Below are 22,009 nucleotides of genomic sequence, written 5' to 3' on the forward strand. Positions count from 1 at the left end.
GGTGAACTAACCCCATGAATTCGGTTATACCTCGTTGGTATTCTTCCGTAAACAATCTCGTGTTCGGATCCAAATGAGGTCGATCGATCCAAGAACAAAAATAATTTGAAGAAGACATGTTTTTTATGAATCAAATTCGTGTGTAAAGAGAGTAAGAGGGAGGATGAAGATATGGAGTGAATGAAAAGGAAGAGGGGTGCTTGTATTTATAGTTGAAATCCTGCCGACAGACCGAGAAAATTCCGATGGAATTCCGACGGAAATGGCTAGTTCGTCAGAATTTCCTCGGAATTTTTTAAATCGCCCAACGGCTCTCTAACGACTATAATATATCCTCGGAATTCCTCGGTTTTTTCTGAGGAATACATTTTTCCTCGGTATTCCATAAGAATATTCCGACGGATTAATATTTCCTCGGAATTCCGTCGGTATATTCCGAGGAAACCAAATTTTGTGTTTCCTCGGAATATCCTCGGAAATTCCTTGGGATATTCCGAGGATTTCATTTTCCGTCGGAATGTCCGTCAGAATACCGCTGTTTTCTTGTAGTGATTTAAGAATCTGAAACAAAATACCGTCTCTCATCATTCCCTCTCTATAAAAAAAAAAGAAAAAACCAAAATTCATAGATAATTCTACTGGCAGAAAGGCCCCATCCATGTATTCCAGATTTCCAGAGCCGATCAATTTCTTTCCTCTGTGGCAGTGAAACAGACATATTAGATTTGATGATAATACCAAAAAAAAAGAGCTGTAGACTGAAATCACTTTAAAACATCATAGAATGCTTGCCTGCAGTGTATATTTGAGAGAGAAGCTTCTTCTTTTGGTAATTTGAGTGTGAGAAACCATGTTCATTGCTGCAAGTTTCAGTCAAATGAAACCGTCCAACCCAGTTGCTTGTCCCTTGGATTGAAGAGGGAGGAAACCGAGCAAGAATTAGATCGCAGAAAAGGAAGAAAATATAGGAAAAGCAACGCAGCTCTTAAGACAGGTGAGATTCATTTCATGGCATAGCATATAAGACAACAACCCCAGTGCTATAAGGCTGCACCATGGGCTCTTGCTTGAGAGCTTGTTGTAGCTTTAGTACCTCGTATTGTTGTTACGCCGTAAGGTTCACTACTTGCTGGAGCAATGTTGGACTGAACATCCTGGGAGAGAAGTGCCTAGAGAAAAGATAATCAAACACGGAGCCAATATAATAGATTTAATTAAGCTTCCAAATTATATGATCAATCTGAAGAGAAGCACTTTGAACAAATTGAAGAGACTAATCCTAGACAAAACACAGACATACAAAATATTGAACATTGATATTACTCTATCAAGTATACTTCTTCCTAATTATCAGCAGAATTCTAAATTAATTAGGTCCATAGATAGCAGAAGGAGATGCCTCGTGATTTAGGCCATAGATTCTTTTTGTTGTTTCTCGTAATGCAATATGTCCAGAGAACTAATAAAGAGCTTGTCTTCGCCTTAGGTGAAAGTCTAGTGATCTCGTTGTAGAGGGTAGATTTGACATCCCTCAAGGCCCGAAGAACAGACGGCCCGGCCCACTCAGAACGAAACGGTGTCTCGGCTCGATGGCTCAAAACGCGCGTCTAAACGTCCTTGACTTAACGGCCACTCAAGGCAATATGGGCTTCTCGGCCCAACGAGTTAAAAGCCCACGAAGACGACGCAAACTAGGTCACCGGAGAGCACGAGGTCAACTATATAAAGGGAAGGGAACGCAACGAGAAAGGGATCCAAAATTACTGATACTCACTGGGCGGCTAAATTAGGGTTTTACCTTTGTTATCTCGCCTTGTTGTATCTCTCCGGTAAAGCCTTCGAGGCTCCGGCACCTTTCCGTTCACGTATTTTCTTTCCTTGTAACCGACGAAACGCTCTTCTGATCTATAATAAGACGTCTTTGCTTATACCCACCTTAAAATTGAATGTTCTCTCGTTCCGTACCGTTTCCCGATCAAACAGTTGGCGCCCACCGTGGGGCATCTAGCAAAGCAACGTCGACAAGATGGCGACGAGTAACGACGGCTCTTCCTCTGGAGAAGATCGTGAAGCCACTGAAGTAAAGCTGGCGTCCTTCCCTGTGACTCCGACACCACTTTAACCCGCTTCAATAGAAACTATCATGGCGCGCCTTGTGCAGCAAGACGCAGCCCAGAAAGCGGCGACCGAACAAATCGCAGCGTTTGCAAAGATCTTAGCCCCCCTCGCTGCGAACATAGAAGCTTCGACGGCACAGTACCGAAGACATTTGTTTAACACAGAAAGAGCGACTGGTGCAGCACCAACGCAGACCGCAAACCAAGATGTCGCCGACCTTGACGCGGCCCAAACCCCGGTCAGCCTTGATGCGCAGACGATAAACGAACTCGCCGCGCGGTCAGTGCTGGATATAAGCTCCAAGATCCATCATGTCACTACGTCCGCCCCTCAGATCGAGCGAGTCCTAGCAGAATCTCTCCGGACACCATTCACCGAAAAGATAATGACGGTCAGCCTCCGAAAGATGGAAAAGCTCCGTCTTCCAACCTTCGACGGTGTATCCGACCCTTCTGCTCACGTCACATCCTTCAATATCGCAATGCGACGCGCGAACCTCTCTGATGAGTAAAAAGACGCAGGCTTTTGTCAACTCTTCGTCTAAACCCTAGAAGGTATCGCTCTTAACTAGTTCACCGGTCTTCAGGAGAAATCCGTTGATAGTTTTCACGACCTCTCGACGGCTTTCCTCAAAAACTACATCATGTTCACCCGACAAGAAGCCACCGCCACGGATCTCTGGAATCTCAACCATGCGAATGGAAAGAGCTTGAGAGATTTTATGGACAAGTTCAAATCCATTGTCTTGAAAGTAGACGTACCAGATCATATAGCCGTGGAGTCGTTAATGAACACCCTCCACATTAAGTCACCATTTCGGGCCGACCTTTACCGACACCCGACAAGATCAGTACCAGATGCCATCGCACGATCCAATAACCTCATTCGAATGGAGGAAGATACTAGGGCCAATGCGGCCAAAGAAGCTGCAGGGAAACAGACCCCCGCCCGGACGAACGACGCTCGTCAAGAACCGCGCCAACATTCCACGAGTGGCAAGCCTACCCAGAGGAAGGGCTACATGAATGCCATAGATGACGCCGAACCATCGGGCTCTGCCGCAATGGCACGAGAGAAGGGGTGGAATCATTGGGATCGAGACACCAGCCAGCCAAGGTCTAGCTCCCCTGAACCAGCAAACTCGAACGCCGTCGAGCCGAGTACGTGGTGCTCCTATCATGAGGTAAAGTCACATGATACAAAGGATTGCAAAGTCTTATACGGACACTTCCTCAAATCCATCGAAAGTGGGAAAATCGAGATTGAATCTCCGCAGAAGCCAAAAAACAACAAGAGTTGGAGCAAAAACAAAGAGAAGAAGATTCAGAAATCTCAAGCAAAAACCCCTCAGAGAGAAGAGCAAACTAATCCGGAGAAAGCCATAGTAAACAATCTCAACCTCGAAGGCAAATCAACCGCTGAAGAACCACCTAAGAACCGGCGACAGGTGGAAGTGATACTCCCCCGACAGGCCGATTCCTCGGATGACGAAATTCCGACGGTACCCACAGACTTGCGTAAAAAATTGGGCAGAAAAACGGAGTCCAAGGATTTACGCACATTTCTGAAGCGGAAGGCCGAAATGGTACATAAGAACGAGGCAGACCTCAGGACGTCCCTCGACGAGTCTAAAGCAAGAAATACTACCCACGCCGGAGTTGCTCTACACCTTCAACCTCAGCCCGCAGATTTACGTGAGCAGATCAATTCCTAAGCCGAAGACTTTCGCGCCAAGCTTGGTCAGCCCAAGCAACGTGATTTGCGACCATGCCTTGAAGCAAAACGACAAGCGCAACGGGAATTGATGAAGGTTACGAACACCCCGCACCTCAACGTCATAATGGGTGGTTCACCCCCTTGCGGGGGCTCGGTAAGAACAGTTAAAGATTGCAGGCGACAAGCCATAACCGCCCAAAAGTGGCCTTCGCAAGTCGAAGCAGACCATCAAATCTCTTTCTCGGCGGCCGAAACTCACGGCATCAGCATGCCGCATAACGACCCACTCTTAATCGATATCGGAATCGGTGAATGCCAGGTCACGAAGGTTCTCGTCGACACAGGCAGCTCAGTCCACCTCATCTTTCGGGACACGCTCGACAAGATGGGAGTCGACCTGCGAGACATGAAGCCCTCCTCACGTACTCTCACGGGGTTCAATGGTTCCTCGGAACAGATGATTGGGACAATTCGTCTCCCAGTTTACGCAGGTAATGTGACCCGCACCGTTAAGTTCCCTGTTATCCGGGCTAAGGCGCCCTACAACGCAATCATCAAAACGCCATGGTTACACTCCATGAAAGCCATTCCCTCCACCTATCACCAATGCGTTAAGTTCCCTGGGAAAGATGGAACGACGCAGACGATTCGCGAGGACCAACGGGCCGCGAGAGAGCTCCTTATCGACGCAGTCAAGCTGCAACAATCACCTTCTCTCGTCAACGCGGTCACCAAAACAATACATAAGATCTACCCTCAGAAGGAAGAAATCCGCGAGGTTCCCATCGATGGAGCCGACTCATCGAAGGTCGTGCGCATTGGCGCCTATCTCTCCGACGACCTGCAGTCATTAATCATTCCTTTCCTCAAAGAAAATGTCTCGACCTTTGCATGGGTAACTTCTGATATCAAGGGTATAGACCCCGCAATAACACACGAGTTAAACGTCGATCCGACGTTCAAGCCTATTCGACAGAAGAGACGAAAGCTCGGACCCGAACGGTCCAAAGCAGTGAATGAGGAAGTTCACATGTTGCTTGACGCAGGCTTCATTGCCAAAGTACGGTACCCGGAATGGCTAGAAAACCCCGTCGTTGTTAAAAAGAAAAACGGGAAATGGCGCATTTGTGTTGACTTCACGGATTTGAACAAAGCATGTCCAAAAGACAGTTACCCTCTCCCGCATATCGACCGTCTGGTGGAGTCGACTGCCGGCAACGAGCTCCTAACATTTATGGACGCTTTTTCTGGATACAATCAAATCATGATGCATGTGGACGATCGCGAGAAAACGGCGTTCATAACCGACTGAGGGACATATTGTTACAAGGTCATGCCTTTCGGCCTAAAGAACGCAGGAGTGACTTACCAACGTCTGGTCAATAGAATGTTTGCCGACAAACTAGGCAACACTATGGAAGTTTACATTGATGATTTGCTGGTCAAATCACTTCGCGCCAAGGACCATCTCAACCATCTACAAGACTGCTTCAAAACACTGAACGAGTACGGGATGAAGCTCAACCCGGCGAAATGCACCTTCGGCGTCACATCTGGAGAGTTCCTAGGTTACATCGTCACCCAGGGAGGCATCGAGGCAAACCCAAAACAAATAACAGCAATCCTCGATCTCCTTAGCCCGAAGAACACCCGCGAGGTTCAGCGTTTAACCGGAAGGATCGCGGCACTAAACAGATTCATCTCAAGATCCACAGACAAGTGCCCCCCGTTCTATGAACTCCTGCGAGGAAATAAGAGATTCGTCTGGGACGAAAAATGCGAGGAAGCTTTCAATCAGCTCAAGCATTACCTAACGACACCTTCGGTTATGTCGAAGCCCGAAGTCGGGGACACTCTATCCTTATAAATCACTGTCACCTCCTCGGCCGTTAGCAGCATCCTAATACGAGAAGACTGCGGTGAACAAAAACCCATTTTCTACACCAGCAAGCAGATGACGGAACCGGAAACGAGATACCCAACCTTGGAAAAGATGGCCCTCGCTATCATCACTTCGGCAAGAAAACTCAGACCTTATTTCCAATCGCACACTATCGAGGTGCTCTCCAACCAGCCCCTCAGTACGGTAATGCAAAATACCAACCAATCAGGAAGGCTAACAAAGTGGGCAGTCGAGCTTAGCGAGCACGACATAGTGTACAAAAACCGCACAGCAGCTAAGTCGCAAGTCCTTGCTGATTTCCTGATCGAGCTAACGCTGGAGTTAGAACAACATCTTGTGCTGCCAAGTCTGAACTGGATACTGCACGTAGATGGTTCATCTACGAACAAAGGTTCAGGGGCAGGCGTACAACTCCAGTCACCGACAGGCGAACTAATCCGACAGTCGTTCAGTTTTGATTTTCCGGCATCCAACAACGAAGCCGATTACGAGTCTCTCATCGCAGGCCTTTGTCTCGCCAAAGCAGTAAAAGCTAAACAGATCAACGCATACTGTGATTCCCAATTCGTGGTAAGTCAATTCCTCGGAGACTACGACGTCAGGAACGACAGAATGGATGCTTACTTGAACCTCGTCAAAGATCTCACACAAGATTTCGAATTCTTCGAGCTAATGAAAGTCCCTCGCGGAGAGAACGTATGTGCGGACGCACTCGCAGCCCTTGGAAGTAGGCTACACGACCAGGTGAAAAAGACAATCCCAATACATAGGATTGAAAAGCCAAGCATCAGCCCACCGACGGAACAACTTGCCATTGCAGCATCTGTCACCGACGCCATGGAAATCGACGAAGGGGAACCTCGCGCAACGGAAGGGCAACTCGAAGATTGGCGAACGGAATTCATCGCTTACCTATCCGACGGAATACTACCTACAGAGAAATGGGAAGCAAGTTGGCTCAGAAAACGCAGTGTGCATTACGTCGTCATGGATGGAACACTCCATCGATGGACTGCAACCAAAGTACTCCTTCGGTGTATCTTTGGAGACGAAACAAGGCTGGTCATGGCCGAAACACATGAAGGAGCAGCAGGCAATCATTCAGGAGGACGAGCTCTCGCACTAAAAGTGAAAAGCCTCGGCTTCTATTGGCCAACAATGAACGCAGATTGCGAATCCTATGTCAAGAAATGCGATAGGTGCCAGTGACACGCTTCAACCATACACAGCCCAACAGAGTTGCTCCATACCTTAACGGCGCCATACCCCTTCATGCGATGGGGAATGGATATAATCAGGCCAATGCCGAGTTCTCAACAGAAGAGATTCATCCTAGTCTTGACTGATTACTTCACCAAATGGGTGGAAGCAGAAGCCTACGCCAGCATTACCGACAAGGAGGTGCAGAAGTTCGTCTGGAAAAACATCATCTGCAGGCACGTGCTCCCGTATGAGATAGTCACAGACAACGGATCCCAATTTATCTCCCACAACTTCAAAGAGTTCTGCGACAGATGGAGGATTCGGCGCAACATGTCCACACCGAGAAACCTGCAGAGCAACGGTCAAGCTGAGTCCACTAACAAGATAATCATCGACGGACTCAAGAAACGACTCGACTTGAAGAAGGGTTCCTGGGCCGACGAACTAGATGTGGTCCTCTGGTCCCATAGAACAACACCTCGCGGAGCAACGAAAGCCACCCCCTTCTCGATGGCCTATGGGGTTGAAGCGATGGCACCGGCTGAGGTAAATGTGACGAGTTTACGACGCTCCAAAATGCCGCAGAACATCGAACTTAACCAAGGTATGCTCCTCGACGCACTGGATGATATCGAAGAAAAACGCGACCAAGCATTGCTTCGAATCCAAAACTACCAGCACCAAATCGAAAGCTATTACAACAAGAAGGTTAAGTTCCGCCCCCTCGAATTGGGAAATCTTGTCCTCCGGAAGGTGTTCGAAAACACTAAGGAATGGAAAGCCGGAAAACTCGAAGCCAACTGGGAAGGACCATACAAGATCATCGAGGTCGTGAAACCTGGAGTCTACCACCTCGAAACCTAAACCGGCGAAACGGTACCACGAGCCTGGAACTCAAAGCACCTTCGCCTCTTCCACAACTAAAAGCAGCAAAGACAGGTGAACGACCAACGGTCACGTTCACTCAAAAAAAAAAAACCCGAGTAAATGCGCTCCCAGCCACTTTTACTCGGAAAAACAAAGAACTACGAATGGCTTGATCTTCCGCAAAGAAAGTACGTAGGCAGCCTTAACGGTTCCAGCTATAAAAAAAAAACACACTTCCCCGAGAAGTTGTACAACCCATGCGATGCCTACATAAGATTCGCCCCGGCACTTCAAAACAAACGTACCGACACTCGCACCCCACAGCCGAGTATGTCCTGATCAGACACATACTCGCGGGAATCCGGTCGTATCACAATATTCACTGATACGTCCGAAATGATGACTCCTATCCATTTCATAATTTACTAAGTAGGGTTATTGGCCGACCGAACACTTAGAAATTGTTCTAAAAGTCGAGGTAGGAACCGTTATCGTTTGAAAATTTATCTTTCACGGTCTGAAGTTATCCAATTTTCACTCGAACAAACCAGGAAGCTTGATAAACGACCCAATGACACATGATCAACGAGTTGTCGAGTTCACAAGTCCGTACGAGCCAACGTCGAGAAACGGCTATGTCGCTGTCACGATACGGCATGAATCACAAATTCTATGATCGCTTGCGGTCAAGATATCTGCCGAGTTTCCTACACCTTCTCGGACCGCGACTCCCGGAGTTATCGAACGACCAGGAAGCAATATAAGTAAAACGGAATTCGCAAACAAGAAGAAACAGGCGGAGTCTTAACAAACGAGAGACCACAATGGGTTAAGTCATGATACATAAAAGGGGGTAAGTTTCATCCAAAGTAAAAAAGAAAAAAGAAAACAACAACAGAGTCATTCTTCAGGGTCCCTAGCCTGTTCCTGCGCTGCGGCATCACGGTCGAGAGATGGTTCGGGAAGGTTAGAACGCATCGGTTGACCCGCATCGACGCTTTCAACACGAGCCATCGCCTCTTCTCCGCGAACCTCGAGCTGACTCTCGGAGGGGTTTGCATGATCTCCGATTATCTCCCCGCTCCGCGCCCCGTTGACCTCCTCGCCGGTATCAGCTTTGTCCTGTTCACGACCCTGACCATCCTCCGAATCAGAAACGGAAGAATCAGAAATCTCAAGAACGTTGCTCCCATCCTGGTTCCCAGCAGATTTCGCTCCCCCATCAACGGCTCGCGAGTCAGTAGTGGTCACGCCAGTCTTTGACGAATCATCTCCCATGGAATGAGAGGGAGCAGCAAAGGTTCCAGGACGATCAACGGGACTTTGGAGAACCCCGGGAGTCCATGGATCGATCAAGCGTACGTTAGACCCATGCGGGTCGAGACACACGAAACCTCGCATATCGACGAACTGAGACTCGAGGCGAAGTGGAGAAAGGACCAAGTCAGCCTCCGGGATCTCGCCGGGATCAAGCTTCAAGGCTTCCTCCTCGAACTGTTTTTCTCTAGCCGCGAACATGTCGATAGTCTCTTGAGGGATGTCGTGGCCGCCGGCCTTTAAAGCCTCGAGGCAGCTCTTAGTCCCGAACGCTTGACTTTGAAGTAACTGCGCCGTGTCAAAAGGTCCACAACGGGTCCACCACTCGCGAAGATTCCCGAAATGCTTGTTGGACTTTGCAATCATCTCGGTCTCGACCCTCACCCTTTCCTTCGTGACCTCGTAAATCCGCGAATCCCTAAGGCGGTCCAGTTCTTTCTTGTGCTCCGCGGCCTTGGCTCCTATCTCCTCCATAAGATTGGCCTTCCACAGCTCTAGAGCCTCGATGGTAGAATGAGCAACGGAAAGCTCCTCTTCAGCTGCGTCAGCTCTCTTCTTCTGAGCTTTCCTCCGAGCAACCGTGTGATCCCTCTTCTCAGCCATCCTCTCGAACTCCTCCTGCCACTTCGCCTTCCTTCGACGGAGGAGTCTGCTCTTACTCACCACCGTCTTCTTCAGCTTCTCTGACTCAGCAAGCGCTTCCTTCAACGCAGAGTCATATTTCTCGATGACGAAGTTCGAAACCCCGTCACACTGCGAGACATGAAAACCAAAGAATTCAACAAATGAAACGAGTACGTAATAGAAGGAATGAAAGAACCGAAGCAAAATCTTACCAACAACTTGGTGCGAGCGGCGTCAACATACTGATCCTTGAAGATCAGGTCAGCGACCGGCGGAAAGGGTTTTGGGCCGCACTTAATCTGGCTAACCAATTCCGCGCATTTGTGAGGAGCGTAGACGAGAGGAGTTGGCCCGTCATACTCAAACGAAACACGGTCAGGAAACTCGACTCTCAAAGTCTTCCTTACGATCAGAATACCACCAGTCGATGGACCGGGGACCGACGTCCCAGGGTTCGATGAAATAGCAACGGGGGAAACTTGGCGCTTGGTCGTCCCTTGCTCACCGGTTTGCTTCGACTTTTTCTTCTGAAGCGGAACCTCGGGTGGGACGCTTCGAGGTTCATCCGCTAGGGCCAAGTTGAGAGAGGGCCCGTCAGTCGGATCAGATGGAGCAGGGGGGAAGCGATTTCGCTGTCTCGACCCGTGACGTATCCTCTAAAGATAGTCTCTTCTTCTTCTTTCTCTTCTTCGTCGGCGGCTCTGCACCCTCCGAACGATCGCTTCCCTCTGGAAGAGTCTCGCGATCATCATTGATAGGCGGCTCGTCATGGGCTCTCTCCTTACTCTTTTTCTTCTTAGGAGCAGCGGCAACAACAAGCGAGGACTTACGATGGTCAGAACTCGCGAGGTTCACGTCGTCAGTCGCCAACTCGCTGGGTGGCACCAACGGCTCGGCATGCGACAAGCCAAGCTCTCCCGCCATCATAGCGCTCAGGTCCGACAGGCCCCTCATCTTCCTTGCTGCGTTGATCCTCTTCTGCTCTTCACCGGTGAACAGCGAAATACGTCTCTTGGTCTTGTTAACCGACGGAAGGTAACTCGAATCCCAATCCCCTGCAAAGGATGTGTCAAAAAAAATAATACATCAAGGAGAGAGTAGAAGCCCACAGCGTGACATATAAAAAGAAAAAATGGACTTACTCCTGGAAATATGGTCGATCGAACGGCGAACCCTCTCCAAAGAAATATTCCCCCAGTGCTCTTGAGTGAGTCTCGCGATAGCACGAGCGTTCGCAAGAAACTCTTCCGGGTATTCACGAGAAGTCGGATGGTCGGCTACAAAGAAAAAAGACAGCGAAAATAGAAGGCAGTTGGTACGCGAAGAAATAAACGAGTTAACGAAAGTGTTCTACAAAGCAAAGTGTTCCACAAGACACAGTAGTCGTCGTCTGGAGGGTCCTCGAAGGCAGAATCGTCACATTTAACATAGAAATAGGACCTCTACCAATCGAGCGTCTTATTAGGATGCCCCCCTATCACGTTGTAGCTTGGCCGCATTTTTATCGGTAGAAGGCTATCCTCTAACGAACTGACGGACGTCAATTCTTCAAAAGTACGAACGCTCAGCGAGATATCGATCTCGGCAGCCATAACCATCAAAGAAACTGCAATACGCCACGAACCATTCAAAAATTGACTTATCTCTGCATCTCGGCGCCTCGCGTATGCCGTGACTAGTCGAGGAATTGGGAACCAAAGCTTCGTATCATCACAAAAATAGGACTCGTAGACGCATTGATACCCAACTGGTGGTGACCAAGGCCTTTGGCTCGCCGAAGGAATCAAGAAAGTCACCCCAAATCCGCGGCGCTCCCTCAGGAGCCTCTTCACGCTGTTGGGAGTTGATTGCGTCTTCATAACATTCTCCCAAGCCTGACCGCTCACATCCGGAGAGCGCAGACACTCGGGAGCTATCACCGGCAGCTCCTCGAAGATCTCCCCAGGATAATAGCACGTCGGCATATAGTCAGCAGGAAGGACCCCGTCTCTCGCACCGCCAGAACCGTCTCTATCGCAAGCCTGCGGGTCGGCTTGGTTTCCCCTTACTTCTTGACGGAATGAACGCGCAGACTCGGAAACCAGGATCCTTTGAGACAGATCAAGGCTCCCAGTGTCCATCATTGCGTCATGATGAACCCGTTCGAACTCCTCGAGCGGAACCACGCCCGCGTCTCTCAAAGGACGAGATGCGGTCGCGACCTCTTTCCCTTTCTGTTCGCGAGATAACCTCCCCCCATACGACATATCGCTATCTAAATTACAACAACAACCTAGAGAGAGAAGTGGAGGGAAAGAGAGAGAGCGAGTACCTGGATAACGTGGAGAAGAATAGGGGAGGAGAGAAACGATCAAGTATTTATAAGGTAGAGATGGGGTGCTTCCCCGAGGCGTCATCATGATACCTACGTGGGCCTACGTGGGCCTGGGAACAGTATTTTAGCCGCCTAGGAAACCGAAGCGTCGAATCGGTTTCCCGAAATAACCGGCCCAACTCCGAGTCGAACCAGCGTCTGGGGCAGAATCGGATCTAACCAAACCAAAACTGGTTTGGTTAGACTTGATCAAACCGCGCGACAGAGCGAAATACTTAAAGATGCCTCGCGATGCCCAATCTAGCAATTTATCTTTGAGGCGACCCGTCTATCCTTCCAAGCCATTAACCTTCTAAATTCATCAAGATCAACGAGACGTTCATCTCGATGAACTGGAGGGACTTACTGTAGAGGGTAGATTCGACATCCCTCAAGGCCCGAAGAACAGACGGCCCGGCCCACTCAGAACGAAACGATGTCTCGGCTCGATGGCTCGAAACGCACGTCTAAGTGTCCTCGACTTAACGTCCACTCGAGGCAATATGGGCTTCTCGGCCCAACGAGTTAAAAGCCCACGAAGACGACGCAAACTAGGTCACGGGAGAGCACGAGGTCAACTATATAAAGGGAAGGGAACGCAACGAGAAAGGGATCCGAAATTACTGATACTCACTGGGCGGCTAGATTAGGGTTTTACCTTTGTTATCTCGCCTTGTTGTATCTCTCCGGTAAAGCCTTCGAGGCTCCGGCACCTTTTCGTTAACGTATTTCCTTTCCTTGTAACTGACGAAACGCTCTTCCGATCTATAATAAGACGTCTTTGCTTAAACCCACCTTAAAATTGAACGTTCTCTCGTTCCGTACCGTTTCCCGATCAAACACTCGTGCAACAAGTTCCTGTTACATCAAATTCTTTGCAACACAATATAAATAGGTTATTCATCAACTAACGCAGTGGAATAAAAAAAGTCGAGGTCGTAGTAAGTTGGAGATCCAACAGAAGGAGTAAGCCTGAGTAAGCCTGCCTGCATATATATATCCAAAGTAATTTAGTATATGACAAAAGAACTTAAGAAACAAAACTAAAAGATATCACTTTTTAAATCTGAAATCAAGAGATAGAAATCGATTGAGAGAAAGTTCCACACCTAAAAGATGCAAAACTTTAACGGTCTCCAACCTTCTCATCGTAGTCTGTGGACCTTCCTCTCTCAAGTGATCCAACACATGACAGACGACCTCTCGCATTTCTCTGACGTTGCGGCCAAAGCTGAGGAGGAGGAGGCGACGGAATCGGCAAGGGAAGAGGCGTGAAACTGTCATCAGTTACAATCGGCTTGGAGTTTTTGATTTTGAGAGGAGATCCCTTAGGTGAAACGTTTCAGCTCTATGGAGTAGAGATAGGTTTGATGTAATTATGTTCTTCTGAGTTCCATGCGGTATTCGATTTCGTTTTATGTAGGAGTTCCATGAGATATTCGATCCCTGGTGGTAGCTTGAAAGCTACATCAGTTTATATTGGGTGAAAGAGGAGAAGTGGAAAAGGAAATCGTTAGGTTTTTGTGTTGTTATGAAGAGGAGAATAATGGCTGCAATTAGTGTCTGGTCATGCAGATTTAATGGAAGAAGGGGAAACGACACCGATAAAGGTAGATGAGATAATAGTTGGGCCAAGATAGCAAATTAATTTAAACCCAAACAAAATCTCACTTTTATCATTATGGACATTAGCTAAACTGACGTGGCAAAAATACTCTCCATCATTGGTCGATTTAATTAAATAATGTGGCATGCCTCTCCATTGAACATATCTCCATCGAGCATATCTCTCTTTTAGTATTGTTAAATTTCCTTCTTTCTAAGTTCTGATTTTACGCTTTCACTTTTGACTAATTAACTTGTCTAATTATATTTAATGATTAGGGATGTGTCCGCGTGTATTATATTTGTGGTATAAGCATTGTATTTTGATTTGGAGATAATGGTATTTGAAAATGCAAGCTATTTGATATATTTGGTATTGGTGGTAAGTGCCAATAGGGTTAAATTATGTTTTATTGTAGTTTTTATGTGTTTCTGGATGTTAGGATACTTGTTTTATTTTGGTATTTAGTTGGATAGTAGAAGCTGTTTTGACGAGCTGTTTTGACGAGCTGATTCGATAAAAGTATAATAAATAGCTGAAAATTTACCAGATTTTATATCAGATTAGTAAATATAAATTTATACTATATATATATATATATATTATACAGCATATATATGCTAATATGAAGATCAAAATTAAGATGAGTTCAATATTGATTATGAGTTAAAATTATGATTTTCTTAATGTATTAATGGAATTGTATCATCAAGTAATGATATTTTGATTATATTGACTGACATTTATTTTCTAGACTCTATATTTTTTGTTTGAATATTCTAATTTCTATTAATTACAGACGATTTTATAGCCGAAAATTTTACATGTTTTATAAAGATTCACATTTGATTGTACCATCTAAATTACCATATGAGATCTACGTTTGACAATATTTTTTGCGTCGTGTCATAGATCTTTTGTAAATCTTTTCTTTGTTAATTTGTATGTATTTTCTAAAAATGAAAACCCATACTTCTTAATCCCTTATATATTAAAGGAGAAGCATTGTAATAAATGCATTCACACTGTAATAGACACGTGGCAACTTAACAATGATTTGATAATAAATATGCTAACGCGTTCACACTATATTCATAAATGTATTCACACTATATATTTCGTATTTTTAATACAAAACTCACATGCATTGTTCCAATAAAACTTTGGATTTTCGGTTCGAATCAAAACAAATAACGAATCAAAAGTTAAACTATATTGTTTACGGATAAAGTTGGGCAAAATATTTATAAATTTTGATTTGATTTGTTATCCGTTTTGATTTGAACCAAAAAATATGGATATCCGTAACTCTACGGAGAAAATCAAATACTAAAATACAATTAAAAAAAAACAAATCACAAATACCTATATTTTTAGGAACGGATATTTAATTCGATCTGTTATATGCATATATATACATATATGTACAGAATTATATATATATATATGTTATATATATAATAGTTTATATAAGCTTTACAATATTTTTATGAATTAAATTTATTATATTAGGTATTAAAATTTAAAAAGTTAAATAATATTTTATTTTTGAAATTAAATGTTATTATTAAATTTTCAATTATTTTTAAAATTTTATTTTATCTACGGATCAAATCGGATATTCTTTAAAATTCTAAATCATTTCGGATATCAGAGTCACCGACTATCCAGGTGGCTAAAGATTGAATCGCCGTGAATACCTCCAAATACCTCCAAATACCTGGATATTCAATATGTGCCCACATTTATTTACGGATACAAATTATTTTTCTTTATATGAAAAAAAATTCGCTTATGTCAAAGTCTTTTTAATTTTTAACTAATTTTAATTTTATCTTCCATGTATTATTTTGAACAAACATGTCATTTAATATTAATTAACAATATCTTTATATATTTTTCAACTATTTTTATATACTTTTACATACACATACATGTGCACCTTGATGTGAACACCTTGTGACTAAGTATTTATCACAACTGAATTATCTTTTTTTTTTGGAAGTTCGAAATATTTTTTTCTTAATGTTTCTTTCATTACTGACCAAATTGTAATGAAATGATTTGTCTTAATAATTTTTTTTCCTTTTTCTTGAACTATTATCCATTTACAAACTATGATATGAAACCATTGGTTCATGACGACTATCTAAAATTCATAACAAGAAAATAAACAAATAATAGTAATTTTTGGTTTTTACCGAAAAAACTAAAAAATCAAACATTCTAACCGAATAAACCAAAATAAATATTAATTTAAAATAATAGTTATATTTTAGGAGATTAAAAACCAAAAAATAACTTAAAACCGAATCGATATCCAGATTAAACAGATTTAATGTGGTTTTATTAAAAATAACGAAACTAATAATCAAATCACACGCAAGGCGCGAGTTATTACCTAGTATTAAAGCATTAGGGGGTATATTGAATCTGAAATTTGAAGTAATTTGATTTTTAATGAGTTTGTAGATGATTGCAGGAGAATTAGAGAATTTGGTGTGATTTTTGTTAAAACACTCTAGATTCTCATCTAAAGCAATGAGATTTGGATTTTTTATTTTTATAACCAAAGAACTCCCCTCAAACACTCTAGAAACAATTAAAGTACTATAAAATCTCCAACTTAAATTTTGTTCAATAACAGTGGATTTCAGAGTGTTTTATGAAATGACAAGTTCAATAACATTTGATTTTAAAGTGTTTTTTTTAAATCCACGTTTATAACAGCGGATTTATCATTTTAATACAAATCATTTGAACCTCTCGGTTGAACCCCTTAATGAATTCTTTAATCAAAACCATTGGACCAATTAGGTTTTCATGCGTAAGTACTCACACGATCCAGTGGAGAAAAAATGTTCTAATTTCTTCATCCTCATGTTAGTGCTCACGCTATTTTTCGGCTATCTTTCTTTTTAAGTATTAAGTTTTTTTTTTCTTTTTTTTGATAATCCAGGGGTTCCCCACTTACGTGGATCATTCCCCTGGGTCCGGTTAGGCAGCGGTCCATTTCACCCGGGAGGAAGTTTTTATTAAACCAAAAGTAGTTGCAGTATGGCTACTTTGGGATGGAATAACAAAAACTCATTACAGTAAATTAATATGTTCCGTTAATTCAATGTTTTTATTTTTATTTCTTAACCATTTACTCTATGTAAATCATTGTAGTTTGTTGAGTATTTCTATTTCATATGATTTAAATATATACGGCAGATTCTGAAAAGCTGTGTTCCTTTTGTTGACGGCAGATTTAGAAAAGCTTTTTTTGTAGATATTATTTGCTACGTACATGCGTTTTTCGTTATCTGGTTTTTGATTTGTCCATGGTTTCTAGACCTTTAGGCGGAGCTTACAAGACCCAAGAGATGTATAACTGTCCTTGGCCGAAGATGAGATTATAAAGCTGATAGCATGAAAGCAGCAATTGCAAATTGGTTGATGCATTATTAGCATTTTGCTTGCGGGTATTTAAAATGTTTGATTCGGTGATATATTACAATTTGTAATCATTAGTTAACAATTTGGTTTATGTATTTTTAATGGTTTAGTGGTTTAATGTTTTTTTGTCTATACTCTATAGCCTTTTTTCAGCATTTGAAAGGTTAATCAAGGATTGTAGCCTAACAGATGATTGTTTGCATATTTCAAAATATTTTTTTAGTTTTGTTTCTCAAAAATTCAACTGGCAGACAATTTAGTTCTTTTGTTTGTTAAAAAATAAAAATAAGTTCTATATTTAGGTGAACTTGTTTTTCTTGTATGTGTTTCCATTTTACAAATAAAATCCTTAATATCCTTTTAAGAGGTTTGTCGGTAATCGTTCGGTTTGGTAATTTAATTGGTTTTTTAGTTTTAGTATTTTTATATAACACCACTGGTTTCTTTTGAAATATTATATATAATAATAAAAGAAGTTCCCTAACTAAAAACAAAACCGATCCCCTCACTTATATTATAGGAAAGCTGGATAAACTCTTGAAATATTAATGTATTTTTCTAAACACCTTTGTTTGAGTGAAAACAACACTATTATACACCCAAATGAAACAGCTAATATTGGCATTGAGTGCATGTTACTATTGTGCTGCAGTTTGCACTATTCAGTGAGTTGGTTAAATGGAAACAATATTTTCCTATCAGGTGGGACCATGGATGGCTTGTGAGATTGTTGATATAATGATTCGTCAGAGCGTGAGATGTGTTATGGTAATGTTTTGTTGTGTTTGCAATTGTTCGTATTGTTGGTATAATGAGAGGATAATTATTAATCATAGGTCTCTATATGAGGTTGTTCGTTAGGAAGATGTATTATGACTTGTTCCACTTTATTATTACGTTCGTTTTGGTATAAGTTTTGGCCCGCCGGCTATACTGATGGTTGTTTCACTGTTTTAAAATTGTGTTGGTATATCCTGGTTATGTTATCTAGCTGCAAATTCGAGATGACGTTATGAGGTTGATAGGTGAGCGGCGGGTTAGAGTGGATTGTAGATCCGTTGTGCATTGACGTAGTTCGTTAACTCGGACATGGTAGTGGAGTTGAGCTGTTGCCGTTTTGAAGTTGAGTTGTTGCCTTTTATTTGAATAGAACACATACATTGCATTCTGAGACGGACTCATTGTTTGTAAAATGGTGGTTGGGTTTGTTTCGAATTTTGAAATGTACTCATCAGTATTATTAGGAACACTGGTATTTAGTGTTTAGTGTAAATTAGTAGCATTATTTTTTTCCTGTTTTTTGGTTTGAATCTTCAGCAACGTGTTTCTTATGATATTATTTTTTTAGCCAGTCTGAAAAGCAGTTTGAGGGCTCTCTCTCCTTGGTTAGTATTTTGTTCGTTGGAGGCAGAAGATTCGAGTTTGTTCCCAGCACTTAAACTCGCTGGATGGATCCCTTAGGTGTGACGGACCTTCTTAGATGTAGAAGTTTAACCAGCGGGGGCTAGCGTCTGCATCAGTTAAGAGGAGATTGTGGTGATGGACTTGCGGACTTTCTGCAATTACAGGATCATCGCTAACTCATATGGTGTTTACTGGGACACTTCTCGTCAGCATAGGACATGGCTTCAGAGTTTTGCTGACAGCACCAGGCATGTTCGTCACCAGAGTAGTTGCAGCAGCAGCATCTAAAAAGCTCAAAGCAGGTGCAAACCAGACCAAACGGTGGACTAAATCCAGCTTTTATGGTTGCAGCAAATCTCTACGTTCCATGGCAATTAAAGGTGAGGCTCTTCCTCCTCATTTGGCTAGATCCTTTTACAATAACACATCATAACTAATCGAAGCCAATTGTGACGCATTCTGCAACATAATATTAACAATACCTTATAAGTTTGACAATAATTTATTCCAAGAAAATAATAATAATAATGTATTCCTAGAAAATTATATAATTTCCTCAGGGTCACTTATTTATATATTTATCTATACGAAGCTTTCATAGCTACCCAACTAAAATAGAGTTTGAAACTTGCTTTTAGCTGCTTTTGTGTGGAAGCGAAGATTTACCTTAAAAGAAAAGTTAATGAGCAAAAGATAGTAAGGTGGAGAATCAACGTTGGTCAGATTGAAGCATTCATCCGACTAAAAGACGGACGAAACCAAATATTTTCTTTAGATCCAACGATTGGAAGCGAAAGTAGTTGGTAGACAAAAGGATGTGAGTTTTGTAAAAGTTTACCTTTGCTATAGATCCTTTTTCATATAACTTCTTTTGAAATCCGACCACGTTTTGCTATCATCCGCTGATTACAGAATCTACGATGACTCTTGCTGCAACCAGCTCCACAAAAGACTCATTCATAGCTGGTATCTGATGTACAGAAAAATTGTAGTTTTATTTCATGACACCTCCCGACCCAAAAAAAAAACAAAAGACGACATGATTTTATAGCATTATTACCTCTGGCGTATTGAGAGTGAGATCAGTTAGTTTAATAAACTTGTGATATTACTTTCCTGATGTCTCCTCCTCGAGCTTTACTGTTTTCTTTACTATCTTGGCTTAAACTTGTCTTTTCACTACTACCATCCCCGTGCTGCTCTCTCAACGTAGTAGTTGCTGTCGAATGATCACTTGTTGAACTCTGTTAAAATCCGCAGTTATTGGCCCTTGGCATCAAAATAAACATGACCAACTCCGACAGGGAAATCTTTACGCTTCTTGGAGATTTCGGACTTATCAAGAACAACCCGATTGGCAGGGCTCAAAATCCACACCCATTTTGTTCCATCTCTCTTAGAAGATTTTCTAATGTGCATCCTTTGGCAGAAGCGTAAATATAAACCATCGTTTTAACTGTTTCCAAAGGTTAGCACCAACATCGATGATCTTCTTATCTTGAGATGCCTACTACAATTTCAACCAGGAAACAAAGTGTTAGCAAACTCTTACGATGTGCCAAATTCAAAACTCATAAAAGTCTAGGGAATCTCTCGGTAAACAAAACAGAGGATGCTTATAGAAACAAAAATGACACCTTGTTAACACATATAGGCTTTCCATGGAGCTTAATCATGTTAAGAACCTTAATTGTCTGCACATGGAAATAAACGGTTACTATTGTGTAGAGAAAAAAGTTAAAACTCTTGGAAAAGGGAAAGACTTAGTGACTTCCTCACTATGATTCCATAACCTTAACGAAGATTTTGTCACCCTACATTAATTGATGAAATCCAAAAACAAACAGAGGAGAGCATACTGTCAACTGAAGACCACTTCTTCTACGTATAGTATAACCAAAGTGCCCAACTTACCAACATGACCTGCACTTATTAACAATTCCCACAGCAAATCTCCCGAATTAATCTGAAACCTAAAGTTGGTGCGAGAGAGAAAGGAGAAGAATTACCTTCTTGTTTCCTCTTAGCGGAGTGTTCGCCCAGAAGAATAGCACCTGCTCAAGGAGCTATTAGAGTCGTTATCTAATTCTACTTATTTGTTTCCGCTACTGCACAAACATCGTCGATCTCGAGTTATTTCACGGGGAGGGTTGCGACTGATCCATTCATCACGTTTCTCTTGAACCTTATAAATTAGGACTCACTTCCAAATTAATCTGTGTTCTCGACCCATCCTCTGATCAGATTACACAATTTTTACTGAGATTGTGTAATCAATAATCTATACTAATAAAAGAAAGACAAAAAGTGATGTTTTGTAAAGCTGTGCAATTATTTTGGTGCAAAAACAGAGAATGAATGGCTTAATTAATCTGTAAAACGCAGAGAAAGAGATGAAGTTATACCTGATACTCGAAACGGTGAGTAGATCAGCGTTCTGGTTGTATGGAAGACTCGACTGCAATCTACGAAGATCACAGGTGAGAAGACCCGTGAGAAGACCAAGCAACATAATACTTTATTTGGTTTGAAAAATGTTTTCTAGAGCCCAAGCGCTAAAGCCCACAAGCAAGATAAAAGCCCGTCTAGAATAAGTCATAAAAACATTCGCGGATTGTTTTTCTAATGCCACATGTCCAAAAAACCCCCCTAGGTGATTGTGATTGCTGACATGGCAGCAGGAAAAAAGAGACAATCCTACGAGTTTTTTTCATCCAAAAACACTTTTTGAGTTTTTATTACACTAAAAGATACATTCTACTCCTTGGACACTTTCTTTAACTCATTCCATTCATTTTTAACTAAAACATAACTAGCAGGACCCATTCACTTTTTTCATCTTCTTCTCCATTTTTTTTTCCTAACAAAAGCAATGATACCTTGGTCTTGCAAAAATGGTGGATTCGTTTCAGATTGAGCCGGAAGCGGCATTGAAAATTCCAGCTAATTGATTCAATCAACTTGAATCCTAGAATCTGAATGAAGCCTTTCCACCGCAAACAACACTATCGTTGTTCGCTGTCACGTCTGTGCGTTCATCACGTCAATATCTGATGCCACCGTGCAATCACCTCAATCAAGCTTCTTCTTTTTTTAATTAACCGACGAAGCCTCTCCTCCGCCGAGATCCCAGTATCATGAATGGACAGATCTGATGGAAAAAATATTAATTTTTGCACATCTGGTCCCTTGTATTTCCAAATTTTTGGTTTTGACTCTAAAATTTCCAAACGCGTACAACTAACCTTTCAAATTTGAACCAAAGCTTCTTATTGTGTAATTCATCTCATGTTTTATGCAATTACGTAATCATAATGTAATATTAGCATCTCTTTTTGAACAAAAAAGTAATATTAGCATCTAAATGAAATCGAAAATGATTAAAACGAGCTAAAATAAGATCCTTAAACCACTAAAATCATTATATATAAACGAGTATTAAGAAAATCTCAAATAC

The 22,009-nt window shown here is 42.5% G+C and overlaps 1 protein-coding gene and 1 long non-coding RNA gene across 8 annotated transcripts; one reads left to right on the forward strand and one right to left on the reverse strand.

Moving 5' to 3' along the window:
• Positions 1 to 3,958: 3,958 nt before the first annotated feature.
• LOC106393382 lies at positions 3,959 to 5,146 on the forward strand. Its single transcript, XM_013834081.2, has one exon. The coding sequence runs from the start codon at positions 3,959 to 3,961 to the stop codon at positions 5,144 to 5,146; it is 1,188 nt and encodes a 395-aa protein (XP_013689535.2).
• A 13,239-nt stretch (positions 5,147 to 18,385) lies between these two features.
• On the reverse strand, positions 18,386 to 21,088 carry LOC106390469. 7 transcript variants are annotated; one of them, XR_001278272.3, is made up of 8 exons: positions 20,958 to 21,087; positions 20,562 to 20,788; positions 20,412 to 20,475; positions 20,190 to 20,246; positions 19,613 to 20,062; positions 19,391 to 19,522; positions 19,219 to 19,293; positions 18,386 to 19,011 (listed from the first exon to the last, which is right to left on the reverse strand). It is a non-coding gene; the product is annotated as an uncharacterized LOC106390469 (long non-coding RNA). The 7 variants fall into 7 exon arrangements; XR_007319490.1 differs by having other exon boundaries at positions 20,190 to 20,475; XR_001278270.3 differs by having other exon boundaries at positions 20,412 to 20,788.
• Between the last annotated feature and the right edge of the window lie 921 nt (positions 21,089 to 22,009).

The sequence above is a fragment of the Brassica napus genome, chromosome C2 (genome assembly GCF_020379485.1).
Source record: "Brassica napus cultivar Da-Ae chromosome C2, Da-Ae, whole genome shotgun sequence".
NCBI classification, from domain to species: Eukaryota; Viridiplantae; Streptophyta; class Magnoliopsida; order Brassicales; family Brassicaceae; genus Brassica; species Brassica napus.

Coding starts and splice junctions, on each gene's coding strand:
- LOC106393382 (XM_013834081.2), top strand. CDS start 3,959: ATGGGTGGTTCACCCCCTTGCGGGGGCTCGGTAAGAACAGTTAAAGAT.